This window comes from Notolabrus celidotus, chromosome 4 (genome assembly GCF_009762535.1).
Source record: "Notolabrus celidotus isolate fNotCel1 chromosome 4, fNotCel1.pri, whole genome shotgun sequence".
Lineage (NCBI taxonomy): Eukaryota > Metazoa > Chordata > Actinopteri > Labriformes > Labridae > Notolabrus > Notolabrus celidotus.
Window position 1 is genome coordinate 7966916 of NC_048275.1, and position 23655 is coordinate 7990570.

Genomic DNA, 23655 nt, shown 5'->3' on the forward strand with positions numbered 1-23655 from the left:
TCAACTTGACCCGGGGCATATTTAATGATCCAAAAGTGTCCAAGCCCCAAAAAATCCCAATAAACATATTTTAAATCTCATTATTAATTTCATTACTAACCATCTAAATCAATATTTAGTGCAATGGTGTTCTTTAATTCTCACAGATCATAGTTAGAGGATAACTCACTCGTTTTCAAGTAAATTAATGTTAAAACTTTTTTTAATGTACATTTGAAAGCCCTACATCTAAATGCAATAGTTTTACATGACATAGATTTATTTAAATTTGATTTTTAATTTTTATTTATTTATTTATAAAGTGATGTTGATAAATTAACACAACACCTCTTCTGTCACATGCAGATTTATATGCAGCATTTAGCTGGTTTGGAAGGCATAAATTACCTTAAATAGACTTTAAAATGGGTCAATTTGACCCACAACATAAAAGGAGGGTTAAACTCTGATTTATTATTGTTAGTTAGCTTACAAAGGTGAGCAGATGTACAGGTTTGGCATTACCCTTCAAAGCCCAGGTGTCATGATGTGAGCTCCAGTGTCCCAATAAAAATCTGAATAACTTAAATATACACACGGTTTAACTCTTTAGTCTTCAAAGAGCAGTGAAGCGTTCTCAAACCGGCATGAACATTAAATCCTGTTCATAGACATTTAGCTCTTTTAGTTAGCAAAGCCCTGGATGTAGAGTTTCTCTGTCTTAAACAAAACTCCAACAGAAAACGTACGTCTTTTTGTTAATCCCGTTCCAGTATCAGCCATGAAGACAAAACATTGTTAAAAAAAATTATCTGGGGGTGCTGGTGGCCTAGCGGTCTACGCGCCCCATATACAGAGGCTACAGTCCTCGTCGCAGGGGTCGCCGGTTCGAGTCCCGGCTGGTTGACCATCTCCTGCATGTCTTCCCCCACTCTCTACTCCCCACATTTCCTGTCTCTCTTCAGCTGTCCTAACAAATAAAGGCAAAAAGCCCTAAAATATAACTTACAAAACAAAAAGAAAATGATCTAAATTTAAAAAAACTTCTCCTGTTTCCTAACAAAAAGTTTACCAGAGTTTTAGATGTAGAAACTTCCAGGTAAAGTGCAGAATATTAACAAGTTTTATTTTAATAATCATTTTTTAATATGTAGGGCATGAAGAGGCGTCAGTGTAAGAGTGACAGAGGGATTTCAGAATCAGTTAAAAGCTCCTCACGGTGCCTTTAACTACACAAATAAATAAAGCAAATTAAACAGATCAGTGGCAAAGCAGATCAAATCTGACTGAAGGAAATTAAAAATACAACAAAACAACAAACACAGTCAAAACCAGTTATTATTTGCAGTCTCTGGAGGGGAATTTTATTTACCACATTATAATAACTGTGTGCCATGCAGGACCAAAAGCTCAGCTCCAAACAAATAGTTGCTGTAATTTTATGCATGTACTGAATCACCCAAATCAGCGGCAGCCTCCTGTGGAGAACTTCTGGCAGGAAGGCTGGTATTCTCATCAGGGACTCGTTACTTAATAATCTCGCCCTGCAGGTGCTCTGGTAGAGGTCAACAGTCTGCTACAGTTGCAGTCGCTGTTCATGTCTGCCTCCACCTATGGAGCATGAAACCGCTGCCAAATGTTCCAGTCGCCTCAAAAACCCGACCATAACTCCTTCCCTATCACTGTCACTGCCTGCTTCAGTCTCTGCAGACACACGCAGACTGATCCAAATGAGCCTGAGCCAAGTCCATCAGATAGAATATGAATATTATATATACCTTAGTGGCTCAATTATCTTAAAACAACATTTGCTATGCCCTGTAGAGGAGAGGCATCTAAATTCCAGTTACAGCAAGCATTTGGCTTTCAGAGGAGGACTTAATTTTTCATGCCAAATTAGGTTAAATGACAAAAGCTATTAACTGTGCAATGAGGAAACAAAGATTTAGTTTTAAAGTAGACGAATGTTATTGTATCTGATCTGACACTAATGTTTGACCTCAGTGCACAAGCATTACGACTTTCATTATAAATTACCAGTATGATGTTTGTGCTCTCTTAAAAGGATTCTCCTCTACACTGTAATGTTGTACGCCTGTGCAGATCCACTCTGAGTAACGGCTGGTCCCTCGAAACACATGCAAGTGCTCTAACAATGTTTGCCCCTAAGTCAGTTATATTTTAAGTCATTTTCATGCTTTGACACACAAATGCATACACTTTCCCTTTTATCTCAAGGTTCAGCAGTCTGTGTTTTTGGTTCTGGCTCCACTGGAGCCAACCACATGGACACATCCAGATCATTATTTTCCACAGGAGAGGCCATGGGTTTTTGTTTTGGTAGTAAGTGGAGAAAGTCTTCACTCTTGGCCTCAAATTCAGCCTAAAATGTTGTTTGGAGTATCCCCCTGGCACTGCACAAATTCTACACCCTAATTCATTAGCATCTACCCCAAATAAGAGCTGGTTTCAGCTTAAAAATCAGCCGAGGATACTGTGATGTTTGTTAAAGAAAGCAAGTGAGCAATCAGGCAAAAGTTTGGAAACACCTTCTCATTCAATGTTTTTTATATATGTTAATATTTAAACACTGTAGATTAATACTGAAGGCATCACACCTATGAAAGAACACTTGAGGAATTATTTAATTAACAAGAAAGTCTTAAAAAATCAGAATATGTTTTATATTTTAGATTCTGTAAAGTAGCCCCCTTTTTCCTTCATGACAGCTTTGCACACACTTGGTATTCTCTCAGTCTGCTTCATGAAGTGGTCTCCTGGAATGGTTTCTAATTAACATGAGCATTGTCAAGAGTTCATTTGTAGAATGACTTGCCTTCTTAATGTGTTTGAGACCATCAGTTGTGTTGTTCAGAGGTAGGGTTAGTACACAATGGATAGCCCTATTTGACTACTGTTGTAATCCAGATTATGGCAAAACCAGATTATTTCATAGTTTTGATGTCTTCAGTATCAATCTACCATGTTGAAAATAACTAAACTAAAAAAAACATTGAATGAGAAGGTGTGTCCAAACTTTTGTCTGGTAGTGTATATATATTTTTTCAAATGGTATTGGAGGCGTACTGTCTATTGGACGATATCCAGTCATTGCTGCTGGCAAGGAAGAAACTATTTTCCTCTTTGTTCACTTTCTCCTCTTATCACAGCTGGGTGCTGTTGGTGGTGCCTTCACTAGAGCCAACTATCTCCTTGTTAAGTTTATAACATTTGTCTTGTCAGCCTGGCTTTCACCAGCTTCCCGAGGCTCCCTGTAAAAAGATGGTTAACTTAATATTGTGTGGTGACTTTATTCTAACAAACCTGTATTGTCTAAAAAGCCACTATGGGGAAAATAGGGAACCGATTTTGGGTGCTTGTTTCACCGTGAAACAACATAATCAATGTCAGATGCATGTCTTCAGCTGGGATCCAGTGACCCATTCATCCACACAAATCCATAAAGGTTCCAATAATCATATGCAAAATAAAGGGGGAAAAGACAAAGAAGAAACAGTTGAGGAAAGGCATCAGATGTTGCAGTCAAACACTGTTGGCGTCACATTGCAGACCTAATTTCAAGTACAGGGAGCCTTAGCTTTCTCAACAGAACAGGCTGAAGCCCAGTGTTCAGTTTCTACATAACACATAAATACAAGACACAATATTTCTGAGTTTCTCAATCAAAGATGAAATAGAAACACCAGTACACATTTTGGCTCCAACACTTTCTTTGAGTCAAAAAAAGGTCATTTTTCTTGCACCTGGGTTTCTGCACAATTCCTGGCATGACAAGGATTCACAATGAGATAGCTCCCCGGTAGTTAGGTCCTGTGTGGCCAGCCCATGATGCAACACTGACGTTGTAACATTGCATCACAAAAATAAAAAAGGACTCATACAAATTTCAAGAGAGGGTGTTACAAAACAAGCTTATTGGAAAGGCACTGAATCAGAATCAGGATTATTGGTCAGGCGTGAAAGAAATTTGACTTGGGTTTAACATTGCTCTACATGTTGTAACACAGGAAAAGACTTGCTTAGAACAAAAATACCAAGCCTGACACAGCTAACACAGAAAATAAGTCAATAAAATGCCTGGATCTGAAAAAGTGATGGTTCATTTTAAGTTCAATTTGAAAATTGGTAATGCAAGGTTATCAGCGGCCGCCATGGGCTCCTAAGCAGCTGGGCCCAAGAGACTTTGCCCTTTATCCCCCTTGTGGGCGACCCTGCACACACACACATTTTTAACCATGGTGTCCTCAGGCACTTTGGCCTTGTGTTGAGAGGAAATGACCAACAAGGAAAATAATACAAGAGCAATGTTAAAGGATTCTTTTAGCATCCAGTGGACAGACAAGCACTTGGAGTACAGTGCTAACACCAGAGGGAATGAGAAGTGTATGTTGAAAAATATGTCCGTCCCCTTGGTTTTGACTTATGGACAGCTGTCTCAGTCATTCAGCACAGGGCTTGAATGGAAAATGTAAACACCGCTATCACTCCCAAAAGACAGCAATTACCTCCCTCTTCTTTGGAAACGTGGACCAGTCTAGTTGCCAAGCAGAGACGAGACAGATGATCGTCTCTGCTGTTTTGACAGATTATATCCATGCCACTTTTAAGTGCCCAGGCAGCTGTTGTAGACGTTCGCTGCTTTGTTTCACATTTTCTGACATAAGTGAAGAACTGAGAGTGTGACTGCACTACAATTACTGACGTGCATTGATCTGGGGCTGTGCTGTCACATGAGCTGACATGATGACAGCTGACTAAAGTGATGTGACAGCAGTGAAAGTTTGGAGACACAGACTCATATTATTTTATAATATAACTGTGGGAAAGTCTCTTCACAGGGAGTTTGAATTGTCCCGTTACCCAACAACAAAAAAGTGAACATCCTGTTTACTCCAAACTTCTTCTCTGGTTTCACTGGACCTCCAGCATAAGGATCACATATCTGGGCAGTCTTATGACATTTTACTGATATGCACTTGTGGGTAAAAGTACACTAATGTTAGGCTCCATCTGGCTGCATGTCAGCCGTCACAGCATACAAGTGTATTAAAGCCACTTTTAGAGGAACCTTATGTGCCTCCATCTGTTTCATAGAACTATATTATACTACCAGCACATCTTGTGCTAGTCATATATTACCATCTTTATACTTCTATGAACTTAGGGGAACACATGGAGGTTGATAATGAAAAAATCAGCACAGCACTGCATGCTGGTATTTTGCCGGCCAATGAGAAGATGAAATTCGCAATTTTATATGTCATTTTGGAAAACTTCGGAATAGAAATGAAACTTTTTGGTACCAGAATGATAAAATACATGCTTTTCTGGCGCCTTAGAGTTTGTTTCAGGTAAGGTTGGAAGTTAGAAGTCAGTATAGATAGAGGGAGCATTATTATTTAAGGTTAAAATAGCTGTGTGAGACGCACACTTAATACCTTTATGCCATCTAAAAAGTTAGCAAGATCTTATACACCGGTGCAACCAATACAATGCATGTATAAAATGCAGAGAGGTATTTCATTGTGTTATGGTCATAGACTGTAGTATCCGTGACGTCACCCATCTGTTCCTGAATGCTGTTTAGCAGCCAATCATCGGTGGCAGCCATATTGGAAATGCTTAACTCAGCCTAACTTCTGTCAAGCTAGTGTGAGGTAAAGAGGCAGGCTTTGAGCCTCCTAGCCAACAGCTACAGTCTTCCCACCTGTCAGTCAAGTCAGTCATGTCCTTATATGGGCAAAACGAGTAATCTTAATATCTCCTGAACTGTAGTTTTATATAAAAAAAAAATTCACCCCCCATACAGCGTGTGCCAATAGAGAAATTAGCTGTATATAAACCGGCTGTATATATGTTTATTATTGCTGCAAATATCGTCTTTTTTAAATTGTTGTGTATGTGGTGTCTAGTGTCATACAGCCAACCTTAAAGGTAACATGTTACGCTCTTTTTCAGCGTTTTTATTGCTCAAAAAAACACTTAGAAATCAGATTTTGGCATGCCTGTAAACCCCTCTTTTTCAGCCCTGCTCAGAACAGGCTGTTATCTGTGTCTGTGCCTTTAAATGAAAATGAGCTCTCTGACCACGCCCCCTCAGGAAGTGGATGTGGCCTCGGCTCTCCAGAAAGGTGGAGAAATCAAAACAGGGGCAGAATGCATTTTTTTCATTTTCGGGGGGTTTTTAGAAATGCCAGGGAAACATATTTCAGGGAGAGAACCCATAAAAAGTCGATTTTGCATGATATGTCACCTTTAAGGGGATTCTCAATGAAATCCAGTTTATAACACTTCTGCATGGGCTTCATATTTTGAGTGGAGGCTGCCACTTGGTTATGGTAAATTACCCCTTTGATGTGCAAAGCATGCTGAATGGACTACAAGATAGCATCTGTCATCTGTACTTGTTTACATCCAGGTAGTACTGCATTATAACATTATTGCATTAGACATTAACAAGAGCAAGGTGGCTCTGCTACAGCTTGGACACAACATATGAAAGGGAATTCAGCCCAATAATACAAATATAAGTAATTCAACTGACAAGTATTTCTGATGCCAACTACCAAAGTAGAGGATGCTGAATTGTTTAGTCGATGTAGTATTTGTTGAACACTTCAAACAGGGACCATCGTTGGTCTCCTGCACAGACTCAGAGCTGATCTAACATAGGAAGATTAACTTGTTGGTAAAAATCAGAGTCCTGCTAAAAGCCAGAGCTCCATTCTGTAATGTTTCTCCAACATCCATCACGAGCCTGGACCGGCCCTTTTGTCTGCGATATTGACTGTGGCGCATCGTATCATTTATTGAGAAAACCATTTCCTCCAGATTAAAAGTCTCTATTTTTAATGGCTTTCCCCTCCACTAGGTCATTTTGTGTGGCCTGGCTGGAAACAGTCTATTGGCCTTTTCACCTTTGCTTGACTCTTGTCCTTTCTTATCTCTTTGACATATGAGGCAGGCGTCTCATGTGGCAGCGTCACACACCCCCATCACCAGCTGAGGTACGCAGGCGAATGTTTCTGTGAGAAACAGGAGCAATCTTTACAGCAGAGAGATACTACAGACAATTGCAATGCAGTCAGTTGAGAATGTCATGTCTTACCTGATGTTAAATTCTTTATAGTATCAAAGATTACAGGAATCAAACACACCTGCATGCTATAACTCACCAGCATCCAATCTATATCTCTTGCCAGCTTTGCCAACTGCTTCACTTTCTAAGTAAAATAACTCAATAAATAACCAACTAACTTGATTTAAATAAATAAATGAATAAATCAGTAAGAGGATCTACACTGCATAATTCATTTGAAGAGAACACATCCGTGCACAGAACAGTTGCACCGCTCTGCTTCCTCTAGGGCTTGCTGTAGTTTCATCATCCCTGCAGTAGCATGGCTTCGTCTAATACGAGCAAACACTGTGCAGCAGCAGCATCCGTCACACATGCACGCTTCCCAAAGCAGGACACAAGGAATCCCTGACACATTAGAGAGCCTCAGCTGATTAAAGGGGATTTCACACGCTTTGCGTTTACATTATTAGCATTCTGCAAAATGCATCAAAGAAAACTGTGCATTATTTATTAATAGAAGTATTCTGCGTTTAGAGGAAGTCTATTTATAATTCCGACACAGTCGTCCCAATACATTTAATTGAAACAAATGTAAGACAACATGGCTTCAATAGCAGACCATGGGAATGAACATGGCATTTGTCAGTGCGTCATATTAAGCAGGACTTATTTTTTCAATACAGGCACATTTATAGAGCTAATAAGGCTTAATGCGTTGGATTATAACTCCATGACCCACGTTGTAATGGGGGATTTTGTAAGGTGATTATTTACTAATCCAAAGAAACTGACTTCTATAGAAGGGATGAACCCATGTCTGCACTGAACCCACTCACAGCCCTGCGCCAACTACAGAAGCAGAGTATACTGGGAACATTTGGCATGACATGAATAAAGCAATATTGCTGTGTGGTGTTCCTGTATATATTTTGGCTTTAAAGAAGCTGTGTGCAATGACCAAGCGTGGGTTTGCAGTCCTATTTTGAGCATGCAAGATTACGTCATTTGGTGTTTTTGCAATGCTTTCTGCCACCAAATCCCACATCACTTCTGCATGCACAAAATAAGACTTCTTGATACAGTCCCTCATGTTTGTTGATGGTTGTCAGAGAGGCACTTCCTTGCACTGCATGCTGTATGAAAATACCTAATACTTGGCTTGCAGAGGACCACGCTGAAAACTAGAATACCAAGGTTGTACCCTTCAGCATGCATGTCTCCTGCCTCCTCGACCTGGGCCGGTCTACAATGACAACAAGGAGCTTAGCACATCATTACAGTGCCTGATGAAAATTTTAGCACAGCACAGTATGCAGGGGGGGGGGCATATCTCTTATACTTGGGCTCCCTATCTTCTCTTTTTTGATCTGCTGTAATGTGCCACTGAATCCTAAAGTCCTACTCTCTCCCTGTCATTCTGTGTCAATGCCATCCATAATAGATAAAACCAAGCCATTCACATTACTATTAATGGCGCCGTGTAATGTGGGGCCGATACATTCCCATAAATTCCAAGACATGGTTGGACCAGTCCTTACCTCAACTCTGACAAACCGAACAAGTCATCCATCAAGGTAATAAGATAAAATCAGGATTCTGTGAATGTTAGACGCCGGGTCACAGGAGAGGTTGGGTGACTGCCCTTGATATCCTCTCTTGCATATGTTGCTCTAAGCCGCAGAGAAGGATCAGTGCAAATGGCATCACTCCTCTGCTCCACACTATGGAGTGTGTCCTCCACATATGTCCTCCACATCTCCTTGAAGTAAATCTAAATAGCTTAGAGTGCTTGTATTTTCCTCAACAATAAATTGAAGTAGACAGTGTGAAAGATGGCCTGGCTTGAATCTAAGGCCTTGTGATAGCTTTCCGCTCCTAGCAATAATATGAAGGTTGTGGAGTGGCCTGTGTATGTCAAGAATTTCGGCATTGTGTGTACAGGCAGCTATGCTTCTTAGTGAAACCAATAAGTTGCATACACAGACAAGAATTGCTAATTGGGAGAGTCTGTTGCTGTATCAGCTGGCTGAGAGCAAGCCCCTGATAATGATACACGTCCAGCCCCCCTGAAATAGGTCGTCAAACTGCAGAAACACAGGTTGGTCAACAAGTCGGAGACCGCATGTGACTCCTCCAGAGCTAAGAATAAGCAGAAACCTTAGCGCATTAACAGTCACCATGAAGTCAGCCAGTCATCAAAGACGGGGTATTATTAGATCAGAACTGTGTCTTCAGCAACAACAACAGCAGCAGAAAGTCTGCAAAGGCCAGCTTAAAAGCCCTATGGCAGTTTTACCCGCAAAATCTTCAAAGAAAGAACTGAGGTGAGAAATATTTCAGGTATATAGGAAACCAAGAAGCCACAATATCAAACGCAGAGAGACTTTCTATTTCCTCAAAACCAATTATGATTGAAAGTTTCATCACAAATCTGTATTCCAAAAGAAAAGTGCACAAAATAATTGATGCCTCCGACATGAAGTCCCTTTGACGCTCCACACATACTTAAGTCAGGCTAAGTATGAAATAACACCAAAGTAATGAGGTAGAGAGACAACAGCCTCAGAAAACATCTGTATCAGTCTCAGAGCTCACTTTCATTGACCATGAATACCTTCCCTGAAAACAATCCTCTCACTTTGTGCACTGAGGGAAATACTACAACTGATAAGTCATAAATAATGAATGTTTTTGGAACAAACGTAGAGCATGACTGTATTCGAATGCAGAGGGGTAAAATTCTTGACATACTTGTGTCCAGATGTCCTGAGTATTGTGCATTATCTTGGCTCTTGCTTAATCTGAAAAGAACATTTGTCTGACCTACTTAAGGGTTTTCTCTACAACACAGCCTGCTATGTGTTTTATGTTTGGAGCAGCAGAGCCATTCTTGCTGTTTCTTGGCTAGTCTCTATCAGAAAGACAGGAACATGGAGTTGTCCAAAGGTCCTGTCTTTGATCGTGGTGTCACAGGCGAAGGTATTCACACCGAGTCAATTAAGCCGGACACAAAAGGACACTCTCTCCATCTGTCCTTGAGAGCTGCCTTTCAGCTGTGAAGTCAAGGAACAAAAACATTCTTGTTGTTGGTAAATCTTCAGCCCACCAAAGAGTTGTAATGTTTACCTGATACCTTTTCAAAGATCAATACTGACCTATTATTTCTCAAACCAATTAAGAAAAGCTCTGAGAAAACGACTCTGAAAAAGCGAGAGTTTTTGCCTCTTTCAAGTAAAAATATCTCAACAACTTCATATAGTAAGATTCATTCACAATCACCTGACAAGTATAAACGTCTTATTTCAAGATATTTCAAGAATAAAGACCTGGATTTCTTTTAATGATGTCAAAAGGCTGCCAATACGGTCAGAAACAAAATTTACTTGACTTTCTTGAATCAAGACATTATTCTTATTCCAAGAAACTTCACTACTCCTTGCCCCACTGACATAATTTACATATTTTTATAACTCAAGTGAGCATATATTTTGCTTTTAATATCTTGAAATAAAAAAAGGATTTATCAAGTGAATGTGTCCAATGAGATATTCAAGAAATAAGACAAAAAACTTTCTCAGTTTTGAGTCTCTGCTGTGAAAATATCACACACTATAAAAACTACATGAAACACTCAGGACTCAGAGACTCTGGTGATACATACGATACTGACTGAAACATTCTTTGAGGACGACTTGGTCATGAACTAACACATGATATTGTGTGTTTTTACAGTTTGGTATTTTGTAAGCTGTAGTGTCATGTCTGTTTCAGAGGTGGGTTTGATCTGTCTTGTCCCTTGGGTGTTTTTTCCTGGTTTTCATGTGTTTTAAATGTAGGGGTGCACAAAGGAGATGACTTCATTACTCAAGTCAAAGTAAAGATACTCCTGGTCAAAAATGTCTCCAATGCAAGTCGAAGAATCTCAGTCACATTATGCCTTGAGTGAAAGCACTGGAGTGTTTGCTTTTAAAAAAAACTTCAGTAGTTCATGAAACAAATCTTTAAACATTGTATTTTTACAATGCATGAGTACAATCAAGAATATATAGGTGTTCATTATATTCTATTATGTTGATTTAGAAAATCTAATTTACATTTTTTAATTCACAGATTTCCAGATTTGCAGAATAAAAATAATAGAAACATTTATAAGAACAACTAAAGCTACCTGATGAACAGGGGCAATGTCAGCCAGGCTTTACAGTGAGAAAACATTCAATTTCAGAAGGTACCGTAATGAAATTTGTGTGTAGTAAAAGGTGACAACTTTTAAATTAATAGGAAATGATCTTCATTTCAAACACTTAAACATGGGCTGAAGATAAAGCTGTGAGGTGGAGAATCAACATTCTTCTCCATCATGGCCATCATTACAGCCATTGAATGAATGGGCAATTCATAAAAATCAGGATACAGGGGTTTCATGATAATGCAGGAATGTAAGCTTGGCAATATATCGCAGGTTTTTAAAACCTAATCCAGGAAAACTTAAATTATTGAAAGAACCTGCTTTCATCTGTGTAGAATCTGAGTAGAAGAAGTTAGCCTTTGTTTGGATCATTACAATATAATCTGCATTTAAAGTATCCTTTAATCTATGATAATCCCTGTAACATCAATTACTACAGCATGACTATTTACCCACTCTGGCAGAGGACTTAATGTTGTATTCTCTATTAAACAGTGAACATCTTTGCATGTTAAAGCTCCAGTGAGGAATTTTCAGCTGCTTACAAAAGAGACTGAAATAAAACAAATGTCTCTTTATGACCAGGAAACACAGACGAAGAGACCATCAGTGACTTAATTGATTATTTATAACCGCTTTGTCCACAGTGGTGTAAAATCAACACAAACCCAGACTTAAAAATTCATTCAAAGTAGATAAAGTATCACAAAAATGTGCACTGTGTTAAGTGCATCAATATTATTGTAACCCAATTTTTCTCTCATATTCTTTTTTGTGTGACACAAAAATTGGTTTGTTTATTATTATGCACCTACAGTATTTACAAAGGCAGATCTTTTGCATGTGAAAACCTACCTCACAATAAACCTGCTTCTATTTCTGACAAAAACTTTGAGTTTTATTCCACAAATCTTAAAAAAGAAGCCCTTAACATGTTACTATAAATGCATATGTTTGATTAAGACAGTCTTTGTGAGCGCTGACTCTTGTATTCCTTACCAAAGTTATTACAGGCAGCAGTGACAAATACATGTGGTGTAATGTTCCACTTGATTCAGTGATAGACATCTTCCCTCAGCCAAATCATCTGGCTTTTTATGTAATTCAATAGCATTCACCACCACCGACACCCACTAGGACTTAACCATGTGTGCTGCCAGTCACACTGTGAGTGTGTGTGACCCCTTGACCATGACGCCCATTCATTAATAGTCATATAACAAGCCCACACCTCTGCTTCTCTCTTTTCAGGGCTCATCCAACACCACAGATCATCTTTCCCCTGACCCCAAAAAAACAACAACCCCTCAGCTGCTGTTTGGCCTTTCCCCAGGCCAGCTCCTCTCAGTTAGTACAACCACAGGCTAGGCCACACAACCAGCGGCCTGTTTTTGTTTACTCACCCTTTTGCCCTCTTTGCCTGGTTCCCCTGGCTGACCTGGAACCCCGGCAGGTCCCTGGGGAAGGACATGTATCACAGTTAACTGGGTTCTATATTTCAGAGGGAGTTTATTACTTCATGTACATTTGTTTCAGACAGATGTTGCACCATATTCTCAGCAGTGTCCTGGATCACTTTTAGCATTTAAGTACAGGTACAGAAGAGAATAAGGGAGAATGAAATATTGTTCTATTTTCCTAATAGGGTGTGTGTTTAAGTGCTGACTCTCATGCCTGACTACAGACTAACAGCTGAAAATAACTGCTGTTATTAACTCCTGTTGATCAACTCATATAAACTTTAAGGTATTTAAATCTGAAAGAACATCATGATAAGATTATTCATTTATAGCTAGCATGAATTAACAACAGTGACATCGAGTGGTGAAATCATCAGGTACAACATACGTTAATTTAACGGTGCTCTGTTATCAAGCGGTTGAAATTGTCTCTGCTCGTGTGAATACCAATCAAATCATCATACATTCTCTGCTTCTTCTCTTTCACCAAATTATTCCATCTTAACGTAAATGGGGTGTCAAATCCATTTCGTGATATCCATTCCCTCTTTTGCAGAATTTAAGACTTTGATATCTGACCACTGTGTCTCAAATTGTATCTGTTTTAATTAATCTATTGTTTTGTGAATGATTGTGTGTGTTTGTTTGTTGTTTCTAATGTGCCTGTGATCTCGACAACATTGGAAATGTCTTTTCGAGAATAAATAAAGGTTTTAAATTGAAGTGAATTGAATTGGGTCCAAAATTTTAAATAACTTTCCAACAAGACTACGTTTGAACTTACACAGAGCTGGTGCAACACAGAGCAAAAATCTAACTTTAATCTTCTATCATATTCTGAGAAAAAAAAGTCAAATTACCAAAAAATAAAAATAATAAAGTTCAGACCCCCCCTCAAAAAAAATAATGAAATGGCTCATATCCTAAATTTTGGAAATTTCACTTTTGTTTCTGTTTTCTTCACAGAACATCAACTTAAGTCCTTGAATTCTGACTTTTTCAATATTTTTTATTGTATCTCAGAATACCTAGAAAAAAGTCAGAATATTTAAAAGTCCAGCCTAACATTTGAAAAAATAACCAATTGGAGCCTCTTTGAGCATATCCACTAAAAAAATGTTGATAATACAATTCTAACATGTTCTCAGTATATTGACCTGAATTTAAAATTTTTTACTTAAATAACTCTGAGAAAAAGTCTGAGTTAAAAAAATAAAACAGGTCTCATCTAAAAACATTATTTCACCCACGCGACAAACCTCCCCTTCTTAGAGTGTAGTCATTGAAAGCATGTTTTTGATAATACATTTCAGACTTTTTCTCAGAATTTGGACTTTATGCGCTTTATTCCGAGCTCATAGCAATAATTCTGAGAAAAAATATCAGTCCCTGAAGTTTGTTTTTAGCTCCTACTCCTCTTCCACAAATGGAAAATGCAATATAATCTCAAAGTGGCATGAATAGATGGAAGAGGAAGAGCTGCTGTTTTCTCTGACCAGTTTTAGGCGACTTCTCTGATTTCCTCCTAATAGGCAATTTACAGCCTCAGTTGATCACAGCTTCGTCCCATTATCCTACAGAACCTTCATACGGAACTATTAGAAAGTTAATCAAGGTATATGCTGAGGTGTGGTTTTGTTTTGAAGTTCTCTTGCAAGGTTGTGCATATGGTGCCTCAATAATTGCTTGCGGAACAGTTTTGCTTGATTGCTTGAGAGTATGTGCAAAAGATGAAGATGGGCTACCATACTTGAAGCGAGTCATTAATTACCTTCTCTCCTTTTTCACCTCGAGGGCCCTGTGAGACACAAATAAAGATTTATGTTTAAAGAAAAGATAATTATAAGGATATGAGTGCTGTGATATTTTCATCAAAACAGTAATTACTTAATGTAAGTACCTGATCACCCTTGAAACATTCCTCATCCGCCTAGAAATAAAAGAAAATCAACAACACGTCAGTCAGTACAAATGAATGGCAGTGGTATAACAGAGCACGCATTATAGCTATGAGTGAGCCCCGCAATTGGTCATGAGGTAATTATCCTTGGCCGCTGTGACCTGGACAGAAGTTAAGACATTGCTGTTACAACTCCCCAGACACCCTGCCTGCCACTGTCAGCAAAGGGCAGACAGAGTCGTCTATCCACCAGGCCACGGAGCGGACACAAGGCCACATAAAACATCTCAGCTTTCAAATACGGGCCTGGTAATTGGTGTCCTTTTTCAATTGGCATCCAAGAGTCAAACTCTGTTGACTTTTCTTGGAAACAGCTGCAGAAATGAGCATTCACAACACATGTCTTCCATGTCAGTCAGAGGATTCATGCAGGGGATAAACAAGACAAGAAAGACAACAATTTAACAAGGAGGCTGAGATACATGTAGCCATGAAATGTGAGTGACAGCTCTGACCTGTGACACCCTAAAAAATATGCCACAGCCTCTATGCATTGCTTCCGTTAATACATCAATTATTCATGGACAGAGGTAGATCTTTTTGTTGGCTTATGCACTCAGAGTTGTGACCTTTGGTAACAAGGAATACAATGCAAATTCACCAGCAGCAAGTCCACATTCACCAACCAATTTACTGGGATGGTGTGAGAAAGTTTGCCAAGAACATGATCCCGAGCCGGGGAGAAAAATGTTATTAGAATGTAGAATATACATGAGAGAATAGCTAATGGACGGCATCAGTGTTTTGTGGGTATTGTAGGCGCTTTGGTGACATAAAAGGGACGACCTAAAAGCTGCAGAACACTGTTTTCGTATCCTCCAGTGCTGATTAAAACTGGCAGGCTGATCCCCTCATAATTAGCTAACCACCCTCAGTATACTCTTAATCTCCAACTGCTGTCAACTCCTCTACTACAATGCAGAGAGAGTATGTGTGTATGCATGTGTGTCCTCACATTTACTACAAGTGTTGATGGATGTCTATGCAAGCATCTGTGAGTACATGCATCTTCTGTCCGCTGACATGTGTGCCTTACATGTGTACGTGCACTGGAATGAGCACCATTGGAAGATATGTACTATGTCAGATGAATTCTGCAGCATCACAGAGAAAGAACTGCTGCAGCCAGGTCATTTTTGAAGAACAAAATTCATACAATGTAATGGTGAAGTTCTTTTCAGGTGTCTGTAAATTCAAGGACTCTGCAGGGACAGCCCAATAATTGCAAGTCGCACAAATGTAGGATACAGCCAGCGACTGCCTGTCATCCTCCACCCCCCACCTGAGGCTTGGAAGCCCCCCTCTGCTCTGCCTGGCTGCTCATCCCTATCCTTCTTGGGCCCAAGTGAGGATGCCCGCTGAGCCCTGTCTATCTGCTCCTTGTTTGACCCACTCCCAGGCAATGGTAATGTGACACAGAGGCTGCTCACCTGAGTGCCTCACTTTCCATCTCTGTGGGCCACATGTTTTAACACTTTGTGCAGCGCCATGGTCGGCCAAAAGGCTGTGATATTTACAAAAGCTCAGTCCTGCCATTTTAGGTCACACACAAGCAGAGGTGGCAAAGTATACACATTCTTTACTGAGGAGGAAGTGCAGATGGTGAGAACTTATTCAACCTCTCCCCTTAACTGAGAGTGAACAGGCTTTGAAACATCCTCACAGAGAAAAGGGAGCCCTCTGAAAGATTCTCTTTCTGTTTTTGGTTCTTGTGTGAAAACTTCCCCAAAACATCACCTCATATTTTGGAGAGTTTTATGCCCTTAACTCTCTGACTTTAAATACAATTTTAAAAAAATATAGAAATGACTTGAAGAACATTAAGTTTTCTTATTGTCCCATCTGTTTTTGTAGAAATTGGTCCTGATTTTTGGAGACAGTCTAGAATGATGTCATATAAGACTCATTATTCATTCTCTCTAAAGTGTCTTGAGGAAAAAGCAAGGACTACAAAGTAGGGATGTTCTAAACCAACTCATTTCCTAGTCCTCTATAACGGAAATTTAGCTGTCCAGTATAAAGTTAAGGAAACTCCCAGAAAACATAAAATATTGGACACAATATTTCTAACACGGATCACAGAGTCTACATGTGGGTTATGGCAAATTGGTGGCTATTAGGAGAGCTAGCACCACCAGTTTTCGTCCCTCCTTGCTGGTTAGTGTCCACATGCTGTGGGGGGGCGGCTGTGGCTCAGTGGGTAGAGTCGGTTGTCTATCAATTGGAAGGTTGGCGGTTTGATCCCAGCTCTGGCAGTCACAGGCCAGAGTGTCCTTGAGCAAGACACTGAACCCCAAATTGCTCCCTATGTTGTTCAGAGGTGTGTGAATTTGAACAAATGAGATTAGCTAACACTGATGGTCCCTCACTACATAGCAGCCTCTACCATCAGTGAGTGAATGGGTATGAATGGGTGAATGTGACGAGTAGTGTAAAAAGCGCTTTGAGTAGTAAGAAAGACTAGAAAAGCGCTATATAAGTACAAGTCCATTTACCATTTACCATTTACCATTACCATTTACATGCCTGTGCTGGTTAAGCATTCCTCCAGTTGAGTGGTTATATGTCACTTTAACTAGACACAGCCTACACACAACTTTATCTCAGTGTTCTAGATCAAAATACAGACAAACAGTACCACGCTGCAAGATGCCATCTGTCATCTGTGCTTGTTTAAATCCGGGTAGTACAGCATTAAAGCATTAAGACAGTAGACATTAACCAGAGCTACATCCCAGCAGAGCGATGTGTGGCTGTGCTCCAGCTTAAACACAACACATGACCGGCATTTTGGGTGTAAAGCTTTGTTTAACAGACTAGGAGCTGCTTATAAGGGCGATTACATTTAACCTTTAGATCAACTTAACACACACATCCCTTGTATGAAATGCAGATGTTTGCATGCAGATATTTGGATTAGAGTAAAAAGTTGCCAAAAAAGTTTATGTTTAGTACAAATATCATGAATAGTAAAAAGTAGCTGCCAAATTTCCATCACATCCCTTTTGAACGTCCTTAACCTCACACAGACGGCATAATGAGTTGTGAATAAAACAGAGTGAACTTACAGGCAGCCCTGGAGCTCCAGGCAGACCCATATCACCCTGTGAAGGAAGATAATAATTAATGAAAACTCCTCAAAACTTCGCTGAACAACATCTTTAACTTGCACTGGGGAAGGCTACGGCTAAATCTTTATATTTTGACTTTTAAACATCCATCTTAAAGGCCAGCGATCGTGTTTGTGATAAAATGTAAAGGTCGGGTATAAAAAAAAATCACTATGCATAGAATATTATTCAAATATATGCACTATTAAACAAGTATTTGCCGTGTGTCTTGAAATGAGGCCTGACTGATGACTTTAACACAGTCGGACACCCGGCAGCCGGCCCACTCCTATGAGAAGAGACAGGCTTCAGAGTAAACAAGCTCTGTTATATCATGGAAAACATTTGTACTATTAAGATTGGACAGATAAGAGAACACTGTTTGGTGATGGTTACATACCGGCAGTCACAGAAAGTCATATAAGGAAATATGTTGATGTCTTTTGACGCCTGAGGAATCCAGTGTAAGCAAAGATCTCACATGCTTTCTGCTGCCTCTCTTGTTTCCTTTTTGTCTTTTTACATAAAACTCATGCATCACTGTCCAGTATTTCTGCAGCACTCTCGCCTTTGTAAAGCACTGAGAGTGGAGAAACAGTGGACTGTACCACATGAAACTCTCTTTCATCAGATGTGGATGAAAGAAAAAAGTGCTTGTAGTTCAGATTCGTTTTGTTGTCTAAATGAATGTCACAGCTAAAATATGCCTGCTATGGGATATTCTTGCGACTCATTACTCTCTGTTTCCAAATCTGCCTCCCTCTGTCAGTTTCAATACAAACAAACGTTCACTCCCACCACCAAACCCCCTCCCTCCCCACCTCACCCGCCCTCCCATCCGGAAAATAGGATAAAATACCCTGTGATGCTCTGTTGTCTTCACAGAAACACACAGACCTCATTATAACTTCAAGGCTGGCAGACAGAGCATTGCACCTACAATTATTTGGTGAGTTCTTCCAAAAGACAACAACACCACATGTACACGCACACACACACACACACACACACACACACACACACACACTCACACTGAAAGGCTCCATACAGCAGGAAATATAAAAAGAGCACAAGATACAGCAACTAATTACAGGAAAACATTTCATCTCATACATAGAAAATAATCCCACTGTGGGATGAAAAGAAAAGAGAACTTTAAAAAGACCAATATTTTCTGCATTGCAACAAGAGTTTATCTAATTCATGTCAGCGATGCAGCGAACAGACTTTAAAGAGGCTGCAGATAAGAACAAGCATCAAACTCCTCTGCAGCACTCTCAGTTTGTCTTCAATCCCAGGACAGTAAATCCAGTCAACTGTCTCTACAAGAGATACCTTCAAAACTGTTGGATGTCATATCTTAGGGTTTCATTGTAATGTTAAATAAATAGTAACAACCAACTTTATTTGTAGGGATGCACCTTTACCTTTATATCGCCAGAGTATTTGCAGATACTCGCCCTGTTGACAAATATCAGCCCGCTGGCAAATAATTTAGCCTTCAGAGATTGCCAGAGATTCTGTTTTATTATGTTTGTCATTTTAATTGTGTCCTTTTATGCGTGTCTGAATGTTTCCAATGCTTTTAATGTTTTAATGTAAAGTACATTGAGTTGCCCTTGTGTATGAAATGCACTATACAAATAAAGTTGCCTTGCTTGCCTTGCCAAAGCCAACATATATTTGTTGTATAAAATCAATCTGATGGGGAAAAGCAAGATGTAAGGAAAAACATTAGAGCTAAATGTTTTTGTAATTACTTATTTCTTACATTTTATATTTTATATTTGACTGCTTAAGTGATACATGAAAGTGTTTATGTTTTCAATGATAAGGTTCTAGTGGGGCTCTGTTAAGTCCTGGAAGTTTGGGATTGAAAACAGGCTTAATATAAAGCAGTTATGTTCCCCCAAAATAATCTATATGTGAAAAAAAAAAGTTAAATTAAAGCTTGTAAATTTCATTTTTGCTCAATAATAGTCTAATGAAGACTTGAATTACTTTGACAATGCTCAGTAACACTTTTATAAAGATGATTAATTTGGGTTCCTGGTCTAGATGGGAGAAATAACAACAAAAATAAAACAGGAAATAATTTAAATAAATAAAATAATAATAATTAAAACAATCTGTTTTGCAATTACCTCTCTAGGTTACTCCTAACATTGGAATAAGTATAAACTGAGATATCCTTAATTGATGCATCGCTATTTTACTGAATGGTATTCTTCAAACTTATGTTTTAAAAAAAAGAGTCTCATTGTGTCCCTGGTTGACCGGAAAAGAATCCTTTTGCTTTGGAAGTCTTCTCAACCACCTTTATTCAGAGTTTGGCTAAACGATGTTTTAAGTCTGCTAAAATTAGAAAAGATAAAATTCACCATCAGGGGCTCATCGGATAAATTTTATACCCACTGGAGGCCTTTACTTGATTATGTAGACCGCCTCCCTCCCAAGGAGTTGACCCCATAGACGGCAGCGCTAATTCAGTACCTTCTCCTTACTTCTTACCTACGTGCCCCCGTCCCTGGTGGCTGCTATTCCCTGGCTCTAAAAGAACCTGCATGTGAACCTGTGAAACAGTGTAAAATATTAATGTAGAATTATTCTAACATACTTTTTAAAACTAAGATTATCATCGAAGGTGACGCTAAGATTCCTCGCTGGTGGAGAACAAACCAAGTTGAGACCTGCTGAGTGTTGGCCCGTGATAACGACTTTGATTCTGAATATAAGAGAGGAAATATTATTGAAAACAAGAGCCTCTGTTCTATCCCCAACAGAGACATAAGCGATAGTATGCAATCCACGTCTTGGCTGTAGGCTTTAGCCTGCTAATAAAAAAAACGCTTAGAGAGGGTAAGATAAAGGGATTTGTGTTGGTATGTTCATTACAAAAGCTATTCCCATGATTATACAAATACTCTGCGAGCACACAGAGCAGGATATTTTCTCTCAGTTGGGATAAAACCTGCTCTGTATGACCATCACTGAGGTCTTGCTAAGTTATGATAGTAATAACAGCATTCTTTCGCTTGCCATGTTTGGAGTAGCAATCATAGACACACTTCAAACAGATGGGCGAACGCATTATTGAGACTCAGATTACAGCTCATGAAAGTCATACAGATTCCCTCAAGTATCCATTTTCATCACTAAAAAAGAAAAACAATTACAGTGTTATCCTTTCCATCCACACTCACTCACTTTGCTTCCTTTGGGACCGACTGGACCAAGTGGCCCTGGGTCACCTTTCACACCCTGGGAACAAAAAAAATATACAATCTGTTGAGGTATAACTCCTTTCAGAGAGGAAGACGGCTTTGTTATAAGAGGAAAAAGAGAAACCAACATGTGTTACTGTCTGTCAGTGTGTTGACACTCAGTATTATCTCATGCAGGTCAGGTGTGAGCTTCTCATGCCTGTCACAACCAGTCAATGAGAGCGCAGCAGATAATGTCAATCATAAGACTCTGCGTGGAACAAATTTAAGCTGAGAGATTCACAATCAGCTGCTTACACAGTTCCTCCCCCCCCTCCTAGCCTTGCTCTGTTTTCCCTCTTTGCATTTGGGTTTAGCAAGGACTGTCATTGTCACTGCTTTTAGACCTTGAAGCACACGACCTGGGGGTGGGATCGAACAACGTAAGCTGTGGGCAAAGTCAAGCCTGGCGGTGGTGAAATGTGAAAGAAGAAGGACAGCCGAGATAAAGAATGATCGCTGATGAATGTGGCTTGACACATATTGACAGGCTAAATTTGCAGTAAGTCTTGTTAGGTGTGACACATTTGGGCCAGTAGCAGCAAGTCTTTGAAATAGGTTAGAGGGGAGCAGGAAAAATGAGGAGCGTGAGCCGTCGGTAAAATGACTCAGAAATGCAATAATTTGTCATGGTTAAATTTAGAGTTAGAAGGGCTATTAATAGTGAATTATATATCTGCAGAAGATGATTACCTACCTTTATCACATTAAGTCTGACTGCACCAGAGACATGACTAATTCATTGCCTACTCTCTGCAAGCTCCGTATTGAACATTTAGAAAACAGAGGCCATGAATACTGGTGTAAAATAATTGCTTCTGTGCTAATGGCGGCTAATGCAGCCATAAGTTGCACTCACTGTGACATGATTGTGCCGGGATTGTTTCCGTTTGCATCCCTCTTTGTAAGTCCTCTGCCCATGGACAGTGTCAATAATAGGGCATCTGTGTCATAGCTGCACATGAGAGCCCAATGCTTTATTTAAAATGACAGGCTAAACACATTAGAGGGGCAATCTGACACAAGGGGATCCAGAGACAGTTAATACCAGAGCTGTGGCAGAAACGAAGAAGCATGAGAGAGGAAAAAGGCTCACGTGATAACAAGGGTGTAAACAACTTCAGGCTCTGACGGCTGACAAAGTGTGTTTGATTGATCTTGAGGGAATAGTTCCACCATTTACGTAATGAAGATGTTTTATCACATCCAGACGTCAAAAAGGGTCCTGTAATACAAACATGTTTCTCATAAAGAACCTTTACTGTCACTGTGAGCTTTTGGACTGCACCGGGCAGATGTTTGCCTCCCGTAAAGCTTATTGTTTGTGAGTTAACAGCAGATTTAAACAATACACTGTATAAAATATAGACGCCATCTAAGTGAGGACACCCAGTGGTTTCTAAAGAGGTGTTGTTAAGCTCAAAGACGATGATTGCCATATTGGAAATGCTGACTTCAGCTGATCAAGCAGCCAGGAAAGAGGTGGAGTTGAGGCCACAGCTCGGCTGCTTGGAAAACAGCTCGAACGGGCCTACCTGTCACTTAAACCAGACATCATGCCTGATTATGCATCACTCTTAGCCTTAAATGAATCAAAGAAGATGAGTTAAAAAACGTCACCTGAAGCAGCTCATTCTCATTATCAAAACAAAGTCATAAAACTTCCAAGAGAGCTTCAGACAAAACAGAGGGGTTGAAGTCACACGCAGAAAATGTTAATTTTCTTCCAGCAGACTGTAGTTTTACTCACAGAACAGCACTTATTATAATCTGAAGTACTCCTCTTGTTGTTATGGTTGGAGGAACACATCACACCTCATCATAGCATTATTAAAAAACCAATCATATCTCAAGGGAGTTTGTTCCAGAAACACACCCTCCAAAAACACCAAAATATGTCTAGAGGGTCAGACCTCGAAACGCTGACTCAGCAGAATAAATCTGACTATAACTACTCTCTGACTTCTATCCTCATGTATCAGCCTTGAAAAAACAGTATCAGTCTGCCACTTGTGCATATTATTCTCTAACACCCAATACACAAGTTTCAACCTTTGAGTGTAAAATACAACTTGCAACTTTATCAAAGTTTAATGGGAATTACCGTTGTTGTTTTTCCAACTGACTTCATTGACTTCATGTGACTCCATGTGCATTTATCATGACTAAAGAAAAAACTTAAAGAGATCAACACTACTTTTGTACTAGGCTGTTCAACTCCGTAAAAATGGGCATTTAAAATGTGACTTAATGGGGTATCCTTGTCTATTGGAGCCAGCCTCAAGTGGACACTCAAGGAACTGCAGTTTGTTGCACGTCTGCACTGGCATTACTCAACACTAACATTTGGCGCTTGGTTTAAACACATTTAAATCAAATTTCCTCTCTATTTATTTAGTCTTGAACCCTCGCCCACTTCACCATCATCTATTGTGCCACAAGTAATCAATAATGCCACACTGTTTTTTTTTCTTAGAACAGAATTCCTTTCAAATTAACAAGAAAATGGTTTTGCACTGTATGTGTGAGAAATGTTACAAAGAGAAGCAGAAATTAGGTTTTCTGGCATCCAGAGGAGTGTGAAAATGCATT

The 23655-nt window shown here is 39.5% G+C and overlaps 1 protein-coding gene across 1 annotated transcript in view; it reads right to left on the minus strand.

The window, feature by feature from the left end:
• The window catches only part of LOC117812114 (collagen alpha-1(XIX) chain), a 182440-nt gene that overhangs the window by 95776 nt on the left and 63009 nt on the right, over positions 1-23655 (minus strand). The window contains exons 18-22 of the mRNA XM_034682727.1: positions 21008-21061; positions 17759-17794; positions 14631-14660; positions 14502-14528; positions 12674-12727 (exon numbers count right to left, since the gene is read on the minus strand). Coding sequence (XP_034538618.1) covers positions 12674-12727; positions 14502-14528; positions 14631-14660; positions 17759-17794; positions 21008-21061 — 201 coding nt within the window. The remainder of the gene's footprint in view (positions 1-12673; positions 12728-14501; positions 14529-14630; positions 14661-17758; positions 17795-21007; positions 21062-23655) is intronic.